The sequence below is a fragment of the Ranitomeya imitator genome, chromosome 5 (genome assembly GCF_032444005.1).
Source record: "Ranitomeya imitator isolate aRanImi1 chromosome 5, aRanImi1.pri, whole genome shotgun sequence".
NCBI classification, from domain to species: domain Eukaryota; kingdom Metazoa; phylum Chordata; class Amphibia; order Anura; family Dendrobatidae; genus Ranitomeya; species Ranitomeya imitator.
Window position 1 is genome coordinate 241708473 of NC_091286.1, and position 18678 is coordinate 241727150.

The 18678-nt window shown below is 45.6% G+C and overlaps 1 protein-coding gene across 1 annotated transcript in view; it reads left to right on the plus strand.

Moving 5' to 3' along the window:
- Positions 1 to 16227, plus strand: part of VNN1 (vanin 1) — a 71317-nt gene extending 55090 nt beyond the window's left edge. The window contains exons 6-7 of the mRNA XM_069726005.1: positions 1298 to 1468; positions 15906 to 16227. Of these exons, the coding sequence (XP_069582106.1) occupies positions 1298 to 1468; positions 15906 to 16013 (279 nt within the window). The 3' untranslated portion in view covers positions 16014 to 16227. The remainder of the gene's footprint in view (positions 1 to 1297; positions 1469 to 15905) is intronic.
- The last annotated feature ends 2451 nt before the right edge of the window (positions 16228 to 18678 follow it).

Genomic DNA, 18678 nt, shown 5'->3' on the forward strand with positions numbered 1-18678 from the left:
ACAGCAGGTATATACTATATACAGGGGAGATGACATACAGGTATATACTATATACAGGAGATGACATACAGGTGTATACTATATATAAGGGAGATGACAAACATGTATATACTGAGGTGAAAATGAGAGGTGTGAGGTGAAAATGAAAAGGTGTGAGTGCAAAATAAGAGGAGTGAGGGAAAATAGTGTAGTGATCGGAAAATGACAGATGTGAGGTCGAAATGACAAGTGTTAGGCGGGAATGAGAGGAGTGAGGGAGAAAATGAGAGGTGTGAGGGAGAAAATTAAAGATGTGATTGGGAAAATGAGAGGCGTGATGGGAAAATAAGAGAAGTGACGTGCTATAACTAACCACAGATATTTACTATGCCCAGGCAACGCCGGGCTCTTCAGCTAGTTACCTCATAAAGTGACACTGGTCAGAATGGAAAAAAAATGGCCTGTTCAGGAAGGTGAAAACAGACTCCGGGGTGAAGGAGTTAAATAATGCTCAAAGCAGAGCATCTTAATTTATACTTACCTTGTAATGTCTCCACATCCTTTTCCATCCAGATGTGTCCAGATCACAGAATTCCAAGTGGCGGAAGTACACCGACCTCCATATTGGGACACCCAAGTGATGGGTGTCTCAATATGGAAACTGCTGGTGGTGCTAGACTCTTGCACGGTACCACCAGTGGAACACCGCCACACCACACACACGCACACATTCACCACATACACTGTATACACCGTATGCACCACACACACACACACAAACACACACTGTATATGCTGTACGCACCACACACACACTGTATATGCCGTACGCAGCCTCTTGTGCGGTACCACCAGCAGAAAACCGTCGCGAACACGCCGCCGGAGAAGACAGCAGATGGGAGAGAGAGACAGTGCACAGGGGTGAGAGAGACAGAGCACAGGGGGAGAAAGCTCAAACAGGACAGCAGATGAGGGGAGAACACAGCACAGGAAGGAGAAAGACAGCAGACAAGGGGGATAGCACATGAGGTAGACAGGTCAAAGAAGAGAGCACAGACAGGAGAAGTCAGCACATGACATGGGAAAGAGAGTGGATAGGTGGGTGAGAACATGGGAGAAAGATTCTCAACACTGCAAAGCCTGCCCCCATCGTGACATTACCATCCTCCCGATGCGATAGCATCGGGCCTCCATCTAGTGTGATAACATAAAAAATTAACTTTTATTCATTTGTTAACTACCTCACTAGTTCTAAAAATTTAAGAGAAAAATGAAAAATAAACAAAAATATGTCAATGCTAATTCCATCTTTTTTCAGGTATGCACAATGCTGAAATGCCAAAGTTTGGATTTTAAGTCATGTGGGGAATCTGTAGAGAAAGCCTCAACTAGATTTGACTCATTTTCCATAAGTGGGAATTTTTCAACTTCCTTTGTATTCCCAGAAGTTTTGCTGACTAATATTCATTTGGCACCTGACATGTTCCAGGTAAGTAATACTTTTAATTTATAGTGTAAATTAGTAGATCCAGTCACGTAGTGCACGATAAAACTAAGTATTATTAACTTGAATAACCCTATTGCTTCATAGTCTATGAACAGATTGCTATTTTTGTACCGGCCATGGATCTCTGGATACAAGCTAACAGCCTCGTTTTTCACTTATACTCCTGTCTGTTTGGGTCCTGTGATCCGTAGTTAGAGGGGAAATTGCAGTTTGTACACAGGCCATGAAATGTGGACATGTGAAGCTGACCTAACATTAGTGAATACCTTCGTCATCATCCCAAAATAATCTCTAAAACCAACAGCTGACAGATAACACAAATTAAGTTATAAAATGAGAAGATAATCTCATGGATGCTTGTAATTGCAGGTCAGGATGTGTAAAGGTACCTTCACACTGAACAACTTAACAACGATATCGCTAGCGATCCGTGACGTTGCAGCGTCCTGGATAGCGATATCGTTATGTTTGACACGCAGCAGCAATCAGGATCCTGCTGTGATGTCGTTGGTCGGAGCAGAAAGTCCAGAACTTTATTTCATCGCTGGACTTCCTGCTGACATCGCTGAATCGGCATGTGTGACGCCGATCCAGCGATGTCTTCACTGGTAACCAGGGTAAACATCGGGTTACTAAGCGCAGGGCCGCGCTTAGTAACCCGATGTTTACCCTGGTTACCATTGTAAATGTAAAAAAACCAAACACTACATACTGTAGTGCGCTTAGTAACCCGATGTTTACCCTGGTTACCAGGGGACTTCGGCATCGTTGGTCGCTGGAGAGCTGTCTGTGTGACAGCTCTCCAGCGACCACACAGTGATGAAACAGCGACACTGCAGCGATCGGCATCGTTGCCTATATCGCTGCAGCATCGCTTAATGTGACGGTACCTTTAGGTTCAGTTAGGATATTAGGCAACGTAATGTCATGGGGCAGCACAAGAATTAAGAATAAATACATAACAAAGCACATTATTATTATAATTTATTTATAGAGCGCCATTGATGCCGTGGTGCTATACATGAGAATGGGTTACATGCAAGATATAAGTATAAAATACGGTGAACAAACTAACAATGACAGACTGGTACAGAAAGAAGAGAGCTCTGCCCTTGTAGGCTTACAGTCTACAGGATAATGGGGAAGGACACAGAAGGGTAGGAGGTTGCATTAGCTTCGGTGGTGGTAAAGTGACAGGGGGTCATTGCATGATGTAAGCTTTCTTGAAAAGAAAGTTTCATCTGAAAGTTCCAACTGTGGTAGATAATCAGATGAGGCACAAAATTCCAAAGGATGGGTGACACTCGAGAGAACTCTTGGAGGAATTCAGGTGAGGAACATATGGTGTGGAGGAGCGAAGGAGGTCTTGGGAGGAACGAAGGTAGTGTGTTGGAAGATATCGGGAGATTAGTTCAGAGATGTGCAAAGGAAACAGATTATGGATGGCTTTGAAGGTTAGTATTAGTAGTATGAACTGGATACATTCGGGAATTGGGAGCTAATGAAAGGATTTGCAGAGGGGAGAAGCAGAGTAGTAGCATGGAGAGACCCGCATGTGGATGTGCGGTTTGATGGATAGAGCAGAGTCAAGGGTTACTCCAAGGCAGCGGACTTCCAGTTGTGCTGTAAGCATGGTGGTTTTTTAATTGTGAAAGATTGAAAACATTGAGTTTTAGGAAGTGAGAGGAGAAGAAGCAGGATATGGTTCATAGGTTTATCAGCTGGGATTCTGAACAGCAGACAGTTGACGTCTGGGCCAGAGAGGTAGACCTAAATGTCATCAGTGTAAATGTGGTAACGTAATCCAAGGGATTTTATAAGCTGTCCCATGCACATCTTTAAACGTGATCTGGAACAACAGAACCTACCTTATTATCCTAGTATTTAGTTACTGGTATAGTGCCTAATAGAATTTCCAGAGAAGATTACCATTTACTATTAGGATCAATCAACAAGTAAAGTTCGTAGGAGAAATAAATTGAAGGAAATTACTTATTGTTTAAATCAAGTTTTTGTATTACATTTATTTAAAAAAAGTTCATATTTTTTGAGCTATTAGACTGCAAAGGACCCACATACTGTTCTTGCACAGGGCTCTTTCCTGTCTATGTCTGCCAGTGGGATGCATGGTCTATAGAATAGGACTAGGCTAGAAGGACCACAAAGTTCAGCCTGTTCCTGATGACCGTTTCCAAAAGAAGGAAAAGCATATCCTACACATATACTGATGAGAAAAAGGGCAACAATGTTTTGAACTTTTTACTTACAGACTCCATATTTCACCATCCACTACAGCTTTGAATGCGAGACTACTATGATTTTATAGACAATCATCTTGGCTGTTTTGCTCCTAATGGTGGAAAAATCTTTTCCTTCCTGTTTGCTTCAAATTACAATCAGTTTTCACGTTCCCTAACAGCTCAGTATGTTATTAGTTTGATTCCCAAGCACATCCTGCTCATTGATAGTGGTTTCTCAAAGAAGAAGGTTGCCATGTGAGCGCCATGACAGTTGGAAGAATACAAAATGAAGTCCATACATCCATTCAAAAGTCAAGAGGTGGATGTAAGGCTATGTGCACACATTGTGGATTAGCCTCTGGAATTTTTTTTGCGGATTTTGCATCTCTTGGCAGAAAATGCAGGTGTGGATTTGATGTGTTTCTTAATGCAGATTTGCTGCCGATTTACTGTGGATTTCTTGCTTTTTTACCCCTGCGGATTTCTATAATGGAACGGATACAAAAACGCTGCAGATCCACACAAAAGAAGTGACATGCTACTTCTTTAAGGCCATGTGCACACGTTCAGTATTTTTCGCGTTTTTTTTCATGTTTTTTCGCTATAAAAACGTGATAAAAACGCGAAAAAAACGCTTACATATGCCTCCTATTATTTACAGTGTATTCCGCATTTCTTGTGCAAATGTTGCATTTTTTTCCACGAAAAAAATCGCATTGCGGAAAAAAAAACAACATGTTCATTAAATTTGTGGAATCGCGGGGATTCCGCACACCTAGGAATGCATTGATCTGCATACTTTCCGCATGGGGCTGTGCACACCGTGCGGGAAATAAGCAGATTATGTGCGGTTGGTACCAAGGGTGGAGGAGAGGAGACTCTCCTCCACGGACTGGGCACCATATAATTGGTTAAAAAAAAAGAATTAAAATAAAAAATAGTGATACACTCACCCTCTGATGGCCCCGGACTCTTCCCGCCTCTCAGCGGTGCATGCTGCCGCTTCCGTTCCTATAGATGGTGTGTGTGAAGGACCTGCGATGATGTCGCCGTCTTGTGATTGGTCGCGTGACCGCTCACGTGATCGCGACGTCATCGAAGGTCCTGCACACACACACACCATCTATAGGAACGGACACCGCTGAGGAGATCGGCTGTCTGCAGGGTGAGTATAACCATTTTTTTAATTTTTTTATTATTTTTAAACATTCTATCTTTTACTATTGATGCTGCATAGGCAGCATCTATAGTAAAAAGTTGGTCACACTTGTCAAACACTATGTTTGACAAGTGTGACCAACCTGTCAGTCAGTTTTCCAAGCGATGCTACAGATCGCTTGGAAAACTTTAGCATTCTGCAAGCTAATTTTGCTTGCAAAATGCTAAAAAAAACGGGAAAAAAACGTAAAAAAAAAAATGCGGATTTTTTGCAGAAAATTTCCGGTTTTCTTCAGGAAATTTCTGCAAGAAATCCTGACGTGTGCACATACCCTAAATCTGCAGCGTTTCCGCTCGGAATTTTCCGCACCATTAGCACAGCATTTTTTTTCCATTGATTTACATTGTACTGTAAATCTCTTGCAGATCTGCAGCATTTCTGCACGGAAAAAACGCTGTGGATCAGCATGAAATCTGCATCGTGTGCACATAGCCTAAATAGCTAAAATATCATAGTCAACAAGTTAGCTCATCGCAAGGTCTATCAGTTCTGGTGCGGCAAACATTGCCGTGGAGGTGGCTCATATTATTTTTAATAGTGAGATCACAGCCATCCATGCAAGCACCGTGCAACACACGTTACACAAGTCCGAAATGGTGACCTGAACAAAAGGTGAAGCCTCGACTTCATTATCATCATAAAAAGCACCGGCTCAAGTTTTTAGAAAAGTGCAACAGAAGATTGGAAACTGGTGATTTGGAGTGATGAATTTAAATTCAATTGTCTAAGTAAATGGGTGTGGAAGAAAAAAATGAAAAAGATGCTAATGGATCAAGAAATTTAAGGAACTGTCAAGATCAGTGGAGGAAGCTTGATATTGGGTTGTTCAAAGGACTTGGATAATTGACCAAGATCGATCATAGTCGCAATGCTGAGCTCAAGGCCAGCTCCAGGTTTTTGTGGACCTCGGGCAAAAGAGTTTTAGTGGGCTCCTTTAACACATACCACAATTCATGATGTACAGATACTGCAGAGAATTATAGGTATAGTACAGTGCCAAAGATTTCACTTCTAACATTACTTGAGTAATATCTATTGTAAATTCTACAATAGGTCACAAATTGGACAGTATAGTCCTCCATACAGTATTATGGGCACCACATAGTGCTCCATACAGAATAATGGACCCCATATAATGCTCAATGCAGTATAATGAGCCCCATATAACGCTCCATATAGTATAACGAGCCCATGTAATGCTCCATACAGTATAATGAGCCACATATATTTCTCCATACAGTATTATGGGCACCATATGTTGCTCCATACAGAATAATTGGCCCCATATAATGTTCCATACAGAATAATGAGCCCTATATATTGCTCCATACAGAATAATGAGCAATGTATATTGCTCCATACAGAATAATGAGCCCCATATATTGCTCCATACAGTATATAATATGCCCCACATATTGCTCCGTAAAGAATAATGAGCTGGCCCCATAAACTATGCTCCAGTGTATGATGGGCCCATATAATGCTCCATACATAATGGGCCCTATATATGATTTTCCAGTGTATGATGGGCCCATATACAATGCTCCAGTGTATAATTGGCCCCATATATGATGTTCCACTGTATGGTGGTCCTTATGTATAATGCTCCAAACATAAAAAAATAATATGAAATATTCACCTCTCCTTGCTGCTTTGCTCCAGACTCCTCAGCATCACCGTCTTCTGGCTCTCTGCACTGTGACTGTTCAGGCAGAGGGCACACAGACGTGACGTCATCGCATCCTCTGACCTGAATATCACAGTAAAAAGATGCCGCAGTGGTGGAGCCGGGTAAGGTAAGTATCTCAAGTGCCAGTGCCCTGAGCAAGCGGGGGGGCCACTCATGGGCCCTGGCAGTGGCACAGACACAAGGCCCCCATAGCGTGTCAGTGTCCCCGACGGTGAGTGGGTGTTAGAATTTGTTTTGTTTTTGACCCTCCGCCATCTTGTTGTGGTTTTCTGGCTGCTGGTCTTTTTCCCCTGGTGCTGGGTTGTGTTAGGTCAGGTGATTGTATCACCCTTTATTACCCAGCACCTGCCTCCCATTCCTTGCTGGACAACAGTGTTAATCCGCTTGAGTTCTGGCTAGGTGCTTTGATAGCTTTCTGTGTTTGATATTGTGCAGTTCTGGGATTTCTGGTTCTGCTATCTTTAGTTTCTGTTTTCAGTTGGTTTCTGCAGCCTTCTCTGTGTTTCTATTAGGAGGTGACCTGTTTTTATACCAGTCCTTAGATCTTTCAGGGACCTCCTTCCCACTATCTATAGGTCTTCGCTGAGATTAACCTAGGATCATCAGTGGGTCTATTCACAAGGAATGGTTCGCCCACTCCATCGTATGGTATCAGCCTAGTCTCAGTGCAGGGCCAGTTTTCCCCCTTCTATCCTAGTTCTGTGTTGCAGTTCTTTAACCCCTTCATGACCCAGCCTATTTTGACCTTAAAGACCTTGCCATTTTTTGCAATTCTGACCAGTGTCCCTTTATGAGGTAATAACTCGGGAACGCTTCAACGGATCCTAGCGATTCTGAGATTGTTTTCTCGTGACATATTGGGCTTCATGATAGTGGTAAATTTAGGTCGATAATTTTTGCGTTTATGTGTGAAAAAATTGGAAATTTGGTGAAAATTTTGAAAATTTCGCAATTTTCAAATTTTGAATTTTTATTCTGTTAAACCAGAGAGATATGTGACACAAAATAGTTAATAAATAACATTTCCCACATGTCTACTTTACATCAGCACAATTTTGGAAACAATTTTTTTTTTGCTAGGAAGTTATAAGGGTTAAAATTTGACCAGCGATTTCTCATTTTTACAACGAAATTTACAAAACCATTTTTTTTAGGGACCACCTCACATTTGAAGTCAGTTTGAGGGGTCTATATGGCTGAAAATACCCAAAAGTGACACCATTCTAAAAACTGCACCCCTCAAGGTACTCAAAACCACATTCAAGAAGTTTATTAACCCTTCAGGTGCTTCACAGCAGCAGAAGCAACATGGAAGGAAAAAATGAACATTTAACTTTTTAGTCACAAAAATGATCTTTCAGCAACAATTTTTTTATTTTCCCAATGGTAAAAGGAGAAACTGAACCACGAAAGTTGTTGTCCAATTTGTCCTGAGTACGCTGATACCTCATATGTGGGGGTAAACCACTGTTTGGGCGCACGGCAGGGCTTGAAAGGGAAGGAGCGCCATTTGACTTTTTGAATGAAAAATTGGCTGCACTCACCATGTCACATTTGGAGAGCCCCCGTGTGCCTAAAAATTTGAGCTCCCCCACAAGTGACCCCATTTTGGAAACTAGACGCCCCAAGGAACTTATCTAGATGCATAGTGAGCACTTTGAACCCCCAGGTGCTTCACAAATTGATCCATAAAAATGAAAAAGTACTTTTTTTTCACAAAAAAATTATTTTAGCCTCAATTTTTTCATTTTCACATGGGCAACAGGATAAAATGGATCCTAAAATTTGTTGGGCAATTTCTCCTGAGTACACCGATACCTCATATGTGGGGGTAAACCACTGTTTGGGCACATGCTAAGGCTCGGAAGGGAAGGAGCGCCATTTGACTTTTTGAATGAAAAATTATCTCCATCGTTAGCGGACACCATGTCACGTTTGGAGAGCCGCCGTGTGCCTAAACATTGGAGCTCCCCCACAAGTGACCCCATTTTGGAAACTAGACCACCCAAGGAACTTCTCTAGATGCATATTGAGCACTTTGAACCCCCAGGTGCTTCACAAATTGATCCATAAAAATGAAAAAGTACTTTTTTTTCACAAAAATTTTATTTTAGCCTCAATTTTTTTCATTTTCACATGGGCATCAGGGTAAAATGGATGCTAAAATTTGTTGGGCAATATCTCCTGAGTACACCGATACCTCACATGTAGGCGTAAACCACTGTTTAGGCGCACGGCAAGGCTCGGAAGGGAAGGAGCGCCATTTGACTTTTTGAATGAAAAAATAGCTCCAATCTTTAGCGGACACCATGTCACGTTTGGAGAGCCGCCGTGTGCCTAAACATTGGAGCTCCCCCACATATGACCCCATTTTGAAAACTAGACCACCCAAGGAACTTATCTAGATGCATATTGAGCACTTTGAACCCCCAGGTGCTTCACAAATTGATCCATAAAAATGAAAAAGTACTTTTTTTTCACAAAAATTTTATTTTAGCCTCAATTTTTTTCATTTTCACATGGGCATCAGGATAAAATGGATGCTAAAATTTGTTGGGCAATATCTCCTGAGTACACCGATACCTCACATGTAGGCGTAAACCACTGTTTAGGCGCACGGCAAGGCTCGGAAGGGAAGGAGCGCCATTTCACTTTTTGAATGAAAAATTAGCTCTAATCGTTAGCGGACACTATGTTGTGTATGGAAGGTATGTAGTGTATGTCAGGTTGGTGTGTGTGTGGTGTAGTATTCACCACACACACACACCTGACGTATACTATACCACACCACACCAAACTGACGTACACTACGCCATACACACCCTGACACTACGTCAGGTTGGGTTGTGTAGTGTTTGTTAGGTTGGGGTGTGGTGTAGTGTACGTCAGGTAGGTGTGTGTGGTGTAGTGTACACCACACACACACACACACCAACCTGATGTACACTATACCACACCACACACCAACCTGATGTACACAACGCCACACACACCAATCTGACACACTACGTCAGGTTGGTGTGTGTGGTGTAGTGTATGTCAGGTTGGGGTGTGGTGTAGTGTACATCAGGTAGGTGTGTGTGGTGTACTGTACACCACACACACACACACACACCAACCTGACGTACACTATACCACACCACACACCAACCTGATGTACACAACGCCACACACACCAATCTGACACACTACGTCAGGTTGGTGTGTGTGGTGTAGTGTATGTCAGGTTGGGGTGTGGTGTAGTGTACGTCAGGTAGGTGTGTGTGGTGTACTGTACACCACACACACACACCAACCTGACGTACACTATACCACACCACACACCAACCTGATGTACACTACGCCACACACACCAATCTGACACACTACGTCAGGTTGGTGTGTGTGGTGTAGTGTATGTCAGGTTGGGGTGTGGTGTAGTGTACGTCAGGTTAGTGTGTGTGTGTGGTGTTGTGTATATCAGCCTGGTGTGGGTGAGTTCTGTAGTGGAATATCAGGATGTGGCTAGTCCACGGACGTGTGATGAATTCTGAAGCATTCATTCAAACACAGTCCAGGTTTGTCGGGACACGTTTCACATTGGAAACGAGTTTCCCTTCTTATCCCCCTTTTATAGCACACCCGGCACCTTTTTTTTGCTCTCCCCTCACAGGGAAAATGTTGCACCGGTACCATACGGGAACCTTGAGTTCCAGCAGTGCTGGGGCCCGCTCCTTCCTCGTCTCCAAACATCAGGGCCTTTATCACCGCCTCCTGGAACTGAAGGAAGGTGTTGTTGGTCTGGCCTGCACATCGTGATAGCACGTATGCGTTATACAGTGCCATTTGTACGATGTGCACAGCCAGTTTTTTATACCACACCTTCGTTTTCCGCATGGCACTATAGGGCTGGAGGACTTGATCAGAAAGATCAACTCCCCCCATGTGTTTGTTGTACCCCAGGGCACAGTCCGGTTTGTGGACCTGTGCTGGGGTACCTCGAACAGTGCTGGCCGTGGTGCCGGGACCATGGATTGTTGTCAAGAAAAAGACGTCCCTTTTGTCTTTGAACTTGACCGCAAGCATGTTGCCACTACATTGGGCCCGGCTCTCACCCTTTGGGAGAACCTGCTCAATTAGTGACAAAGGGAGACCCCTCTTGTTTCTGCGCACAGTACCGCAAGCAACGGTAGCTCTGGCAGAGAGGGACTGAAAGAGTGGGATGCTTGTATAAAAGTTATCAACGTACAGATGGTAACCTTTATCAAGCAGTGGGTGAACCAAATCCCACACTATTTTCCCACTCACCCCCAGAGCAGGTGGACAATCTGGGGGCTGGATACTGCTGTCCTTTCCTTGATAAACTCTAAAGCTGAGAGTGTACCCTGAGGTACTCTCACAGATCTTGTAGAGTTTTATCCCGTTCCTCGCCCTTTTGCTTGGCAGGTACTGACGGAACTGAAGCCTCCCTTTGAAGTGGATGAGGGATTCATCCACACAAATTTCCCTTTGGGGAATGTACACTTCAGCAAACTTGTTGCTGAAGTGTTCGATGACCGGCCGAATTTTGAACAATCTATCAAAATTCGGGTCATCGCGAGGAAGGATGTCCGTATTGTCCCTAAAGTGGAGAAATTTATGAATCGCCTCAAAACGTTTGCGATTCATAACCATGCCAAATACTGGAGTTTGATATAAAATATCAGTACTCCAGTATTGGCGAAGTTCTGGTTTCTTCACAATTCCCATGTGAAGGACCAGTCCCCAATATTTCATCATTTCTACGGAGTCAACGGGCTTCCAAGTAGTAAATGATGAACTTGGGTTTTGGGCAAAAAATTGCAGGGCCTACAAATTTGTTTGCTCCACCATGAGACTGACGATTGACTCCGAGAAAAAGACTTTGAAAAAGTCTATCTCCCGGAGGTTGGCAGTCTCAAATTGGATTCCTGATTGGGGAATGAAATCAGGAATCCGTGGAGCAAAGTTTTCAGGGACGGGGGTCCAGACGGGGGCACTAGTGCTAGGTTGGGCGTCACTAGCACTAGGTTGGGGGTCACTTACACTTGGCTCCGACTCTCCTCCCCTGGGCTCCGGCTCCCCTCCCCTGGGCTCCGGACGATTTCTCGGCCTGCGACATCTTGGGGGTGGCGAGTCGGTGTCACTAGGGGAGGAAGAGTGGGAGGAGTACAGAAAAGTGGGGTCCTCTCCCTCACTATCAGCTTCGGAGGCAAGAAAGGAATATGCCTCCTCAACTGAGTACAGCCTTTGTGACTGGGATGACTGGGATGAGCGGGACATTGTGTGTGTGGTGCGTGTGCGTGTGTAAAAAAAAATCTAAACTTTATTATAGTGTTGCGTGTGCGTGTGTATGTGCGAGTGTTTGGTGAAACTCTTCTGCAGGAGGAGGCTATAAGGTGCGGGGAGCTGTCAGACGCGTGTGGGGGCTGTCAGGCGCGTGGGGGCTGTCAGGCGCGGGGGGCTGTCAGGCGCGGGGGGACAGGAGGGGGCTGAGGAGATGCAGCGTCAGATGGAGATGAAGCTGGCAGCAGCAGGTGATCAGGGGGGCAGGGGGTGATCAGGGGGGCAGGGGGTGATCAGTGGGTGATCAGGGGGGCCAGGGGGTGATTAGCGGTGATCACTGAAGAGGGTGATCACCAGGGCAGGAGGGGCTGACAGACACAGGGGCGGTAGCAGAGAAGAAAACGCAGCAGCAGCAGCAGGTGATAAAGGGGGGCAGAGGGGTGATCAGGTGGACGGGGGGGGCAGGGGGAGATCAAGGGGGGCAGGGGGTGATTAGCGGTGATCACTGAAGAGGGTGATCACCAGGGGAGGGGCTGACAGACGCAAACGCGGTAGGAGAGAAGAAAATGCAGCAGCAGCGGGTGATGAAGGGGGGCAGAGGGGTGATCAGGTGGACAGTGGGGGGGGCAGGGGGTGATCAGGGGGGGTAGGGGGTGATCAGGGGGGGCAGGGGGTGATTAGCTGAAGATCACTGAAGAGGGTGATCACCAGGGGAGGAGGGGCTGACAGACGCAGGGGGCAGTAGGAGAGAAAACGCAGCAGCAGCAGCAGGTGATAAAGGGGGGCAGGGGGTGATCAGGTGGACAGGGGGGGGCAGGGGGTGATCGGGGGGTAGGGGGTGATCAGGGGGGGGCAGGGGGTGATTAGTGGTGATCACTGAGGAGGGTGATCACCAGGGGAGGAGGGGCTAACAGATGCAGGGGGCGATAGGAGAAAAGAAAGTAGAGCAGCAGCAGGTGATAAAGGGGGGCAGGGGGTGATCAGGTGGACAGGGGGGGCAGGGGGTGATCGGGGGGGTAGGGGGTGATCAGGGGGGGGGGCAGGGGGTGATTAGTGGTGAACACTGAGGAGGATGATCACCAGGGGAGAAGGGGCTAACAGATGCAGGGGGCGATAGGAGAAAAGAAAATAGAGCAGGAGCTGGTGATAAAGGGGGGCTGGGGGATGATCGGGGGGGCAGGGGGGAGGGAGCGGAGGTTGGGGGGAGTGGAGGACAGGAGAGGGGAGGTACCTGTCCTCAGCAGCAGCGGTGGTACTGGCAGTAGCAGTGGGGGAGGCGGCGGTGGCAGTGGGGGATACGGTGGCGGCGCTCTGAAGATGGCTGCGGCGGCGATCGCGGAGTCTGGGGGGGCAGGTGAGCAGTCGGGCACCTCGCTCCTCAGCTTCCACGGATGGGATGAAGCTGAGGAGCGAGGCAGACGCTGTTTTTCTCCGCCCCTCCAGCTCTGATTGGAGTGCTAACGTCACATGGACGCTAGCTCCAATCAGAGCTGGAGGGGGTTAAAAAAAGGTCAGCAGCGGTGATCGTAGACCCGGGGGGGCAAAGCCACCCCCCCTGGGGTGAAGTACAGGTCCCCCTGCACCTGCGGGTACGGTGACATTTGAATGACCCCGGTCACCGGACCCGCAGGGAAGCATTCCCGCCATGACGCCACATAGGCGTCATGGGTCGGAATGGCACCGACTTTCATGACGCCTACGTGGCGTCATGGGTCGGGAAGGGGTTAACAGTGGGCCTCCTAGCCTGCTCAGGGCCCCAGCACTTTCCCAAGTGCGCCGGTAGCTGACGCCACCCTTGGTGAGTATTTTACAAGATGAGTTACTTCATACACTTGAGTGCAATGGGTGTAAAAAGGATGATGTAGTGTTCCAGCAGGACAATGACCTGAAGCATATGTCGAGATTGGGAAAGAAATAGTTCAATGACAATGAAGTAGATGTGCTGGATTGGTCCCCACAATTCCAACACCTCAATCCAATCAAACACGTGTGGATAGAGTTGAAGAAAGAACTGTATACACATTCAAGGAGATAGCCAAGATGATTTTCTATAAAATGGTGAAAGAATCTGGCAGTCATCGATTGCCAGAAAAATAAAATCAGATTTATTAGCAAAGCAATGTAAAAACAGTGACATTTTGGTCAAAAGTAGCAGTCAAATAGGTTGCGGTCACTAGGGAGTGCAGAGAAAGCAGACTAGCCAGGTTAATTAGGCAAGCAGAAGGTCCACCACAGCTCCAGCCGTCTGCCTCCAACGGAGGATGAGTGCAGTAGTAGAGTATAAAGAATGGTTAACGGAGCGCTAGGAACTGCAACTGATGAAGATGGGGTTACCGTCAAAACGCGTTGTGGACCTATCAAATATACCCGTGTCCTGCAGTTCCTAGCGCTCCGTTTGACCGTTTTTTATACTCTACTATTTTGGTCAAAAGGGCCTTCTTCAGACTGCAGGGATAAAACAGAAAAAGTTACCATCTTGCAAATCCGATTAAATGTTTCAGTGAAATTTGCAGTAAAATATACAATTAAATTTACAATGAGATTTACAGCAATATGTAAATTTGTACACGAAAATCGTTGAGGCTACCTTTGTGTGAAAGTAAAAACAGCATGTAGGAAAACTTGCTTCACTGAGTATGTGGAGTGATATCCTATCTTGGCACCGTATTTTTATACAGAGTGATGTACATCCTATCTATAAAATTATGGTAGTCTCACTTTCAAAGCTGTAAAAGTTGGTGAGATATGGAACCTGAATGTCAAAAGTTCAAAACATTGCTACCCTTTTGCTCATCAGTGTAAAACTCAGCAATGACCGTTAGATAATCAAGATAGTTTTATGCATGCGAGCGAATGAGTGAATTTAGCAGGTTCCACTTTCTGCAGCAATTGAGAGGACATTACTGAGCCATGTAGTTGAATAAAAGTGCAAAAGATAAAAATGTTTAGACTCAGGACTTACCATATATACTTGAATATAAGCCGACCTAAGTATAAGCTGAGGTACCTAATTTTACCTCAAAAAAACGGGAAAACCTATTGACTCAGGTATAAGCTTAGGGTGGGAAATGCAGCAACTACTGGGTCTGCGAGTCTCCCCTCCCCCCGCGAGTCTACCCTCTCCCCGAGAGTCTCCCCGCAAGTCTCCCCTCTCCCCGTCGGTCCGCGAGTCTCCCACGGGGGTGTTTCTTGCCCACTTCATCACAGCAGCGGCGGCGGTGGAGCAGCGCAATCCTGTCATGTATGGAGTCTCGGAGGTAGCGACGTCCTGGTAACATATGGAGCAGCAGTAGCAGTCGTGGAGGCAAGCTGTAGCCGTACGGCAGGTGAAGGTTCCGGGCGGCCTGTATTTTTGCTGCGCACACTTCACTTCCAGTCCCGCTCATTATGGCTTATGAATATTCGTGAAGTCACCGGAAGTGAAGCATGTGGCACTGAAAATACAGGCCGCCCGCAACCTCCACCTTGCGTACGGTTACTGCTTACCTCGACTGCTACAGCTGCTCCATACGTTACCGGCATGCCGCTACCTCCTGGACTCAATACATGCCAGGATCGCGCTGCTCCGCCACCACTACTGCTGTGAAGGAGGGGGTAAGAAACACCCCCGGGAAGAGAGACAGACCGGGGAAGAGGAGAAACAAACCGGTGGGGGTGACTTAAGTATAAGCCGAGAGGGGCACTTTCAGCCTAAAAAAATGGGCTGAAAATCTCAGCTTATACTCATACTCAAAAGGTATCAACCACTGAGGACTCTCAATTCTAAAGCTTATACTCAAGCATATACAGTACTTAAATGTTACCCTCTCCAAGATTAGATGTCAGGAATGACAGCAGGTATGAGGAGGCTTGCATAGCTCTGGACCAGTGGTCACAGATTAATAACATTGCCGCTAGACCAGGGTTCTGTGAAACTTTTTCTCATTTAGCCCATTTGATGCTTGCATCCCTTAAGTCAACTTTTCATTATGATTTGTTTTTTTCCAGGTGCTCAAAGATGGACGGCTTACAACTAAATCTGCAATTTCTTCATATCCACTGTTAAGTGCAACTCTGTTTGGAAGATGGTATCAAAAAGACCCAGCTTCAAGCTGATGTACATATTCATGTGATTCTGGAAGAAATATTCGGTGGCAAATATCTATGGGTTCCAGTGGTATTTCATATGTATGAAATTTGGCATTTTTTTTGTAGAATTCCATATTTTCTGTTATTTTTGCCAATTTTGTATCAATAAATTCTTTTTGTTTCCACAAAATAATATGAGTTATCTTCAAAATTTATGGTCAATAAACTTCATTTCACTGTCTATAAAATGTAATTTCAGTCATGTTACAATAACCTCTACTTGCATGCCTTTGCATTTCTTTTTTTTCCCAGACATACTTTATCTTTCGGACTGTAAGAACACTTTGCCATAAGACGCACCCTAGTTCTTGATAGAAAAAACATGGAAGTGGAAGGGTTATTATTAGTGTTGAGTAGGGTTGAGCGAAACGGGTCGACCTGTTGTGAATTCTGTGGTCAAGCTCCCTCCTGTGGTCATGAGTGGTACTTCGGCTGGTTCTGTCTATTAGCTTCCTCTGGTGGATGTGAGTGGGGCTGCGGCTTCTGAGTTTCCTTCCTCAGGTGACGAGGTTAAGTCGTTAGGTGCTGCTCTATTTAACTCCACCTAGTTCTTTGTTCCTGGCCTCCAGTCAATGTTCCAGTATTGGTCTTGCTTTCTCCTGGATCGTTCTTGTGGCCTGTCTGCCCTGCATAAGCTAAGTTTTGCTTGTGTTACTTTTGTTTGCTATATTTTCTGTCCAGCTTGCTATATTGGTTTTTCTTGCTTGCTGGAAGCTCTGAGACGCAGAGGGAGCACCTCCGTACCGTTAGTCGGTGCGGAGGGTCTTTTTGCGCCCTCTGCATGGTTGTTTGTAGGTTTTTGTGCTGACCGCAAAGCTATCTTTCCTATCCTCAGTCTATTCAGTAAGTCGGGCCTCACTTTGCTAAAGTCTATTTCATCTCTATGTTTGTATTTTCATCTTTACTCACAGTCATTATGTGTGGGGGGCTGCCTTTTCCTTTGGGGAATTTCTCTGAAGCAAGGTAGGCTTATTTTCCTATCTTCAGGGCTAGCTAGTTTCTCGGGCTGTGCCCGAGGCGCCTGGGTCTGGTCGGGAGCGCTCCACGGCTACCTCTAGTGTGGTATGATAGGATTAGGGATTGCGGTCAGCAGAGTTCCCACGTCTCAGAGCTCGTCCTATATTATAGTAACTATCAGGTCATTTTGTGTGCTCTCAACTACTAGGTCCATTGTGATTCTGAATCACCAGTTCATAACAGTACTGGAGGCCCAAAGTACTAATGCTTCTCAATAGAGGGAAAAGAGAAGTTCTGAGACCATTTTTTTTTCTCTGTACTGTGTTTTGTCTTTCTTTTCCCCTAGACATTTGGGTGGTTCAGGACACAGGTGTAGTGATGGAAATTAAAGATCTGTCTTCTTGTGTGGATCATCTCACTGCAAGAGTACAAAATATTCAAGACTTTGTGGTTCAGAATTCTATGTTAGAACCAAGAATTCCTATTCCTGATTTGTTTTCTGGAGATAGAGCTAAGTTTCTGAGTTTTAAGAATAATTGTAAACTGTTTCTGGCCTTGAAACCCCGATCCTCTGGTGACCCAGTTCAACAAGTTAAGATCATTATTTCTTTATTACGTGGCGACCCTCAAGACTGGGCATTTTCCCTTGCGCCAGGAGATCCTGCATTATGTAATATTGATGTGTTTTTTCTGGCGCTCGGATTGCTGTATGATGAACCTAATTCAGTGGATCAGGCAGAGAAAAATTTGCTGGCTCTGTTCCAGGGTCAGGATGAGGTAGAGATATATTGTCAGAAGTTTAGGAAGTGGTCTGTGCTCACTCAATGGAATGAATGTGCGCTGGCAGCAATTTTCAGAAAGGGTCTCTCTGAAGCCCTTAAGGATGTCATGGTGGGATTTCCTATGCCTGCTGGTCTGAATGAGTCTATGTCTTTGGCCATTCAGATCGGTCGACGCTTGCGTGAGCGTAAGTCTGTGCACAATTTGGCGGTATTATCTGAACATGGACCTGAGCCTATGCAGTGCGATAGGACTTTGACCAGAGCTGAACGGCAAGAACACAGACGTCAGAATGGGCTGTGTTTTTACTGTGGTGATTCCACTCATGCTATCTCCGATTGTCCTAAGCGCAATAAGCGGTTCGCTAGGTCTGCCACCATTGGTACGGTACAGTCGAAATTTATTTTGTCCGTTACTTTGATCTGCTCTTTGTCATCCTATTCTGTCATGGCATTTGTGGATTCAGGCGCTGCCCTGAATTTGATGGACTTGGAGTATGCTAGGCGCTGTGGGTTTTTCTTGGAGCCCTTGCAGTATCCTATTCCATTGAGAGGAATTGATGCTACGCCTTTGGCCAAGAATAAGCCTCAGTACTGGACCCAGCTGACCATGTGCATGGCTCCTGCGCATCAGGAGGATATTCGCTTTTTGGTGTTGCATAATCTGCATGATGTGGTCGTGTTGGGGTTGCCATGGCTACAAATCCATAACCCAGTATTGGATTGGAAATCAATGTCTGTGTCCAGCTGGGGTTGTCAGGGGGTACATGGTGATGTTCCATTTCTGTCTATTTCATCATCCACCCCTTCTGAGGTCCCAGAGTTCTTGTCGGATTACCGGGATGTATTTGATGAGCCCAAGTCCCGTGCCCTACCTCCGCATAGGGATTGTGATT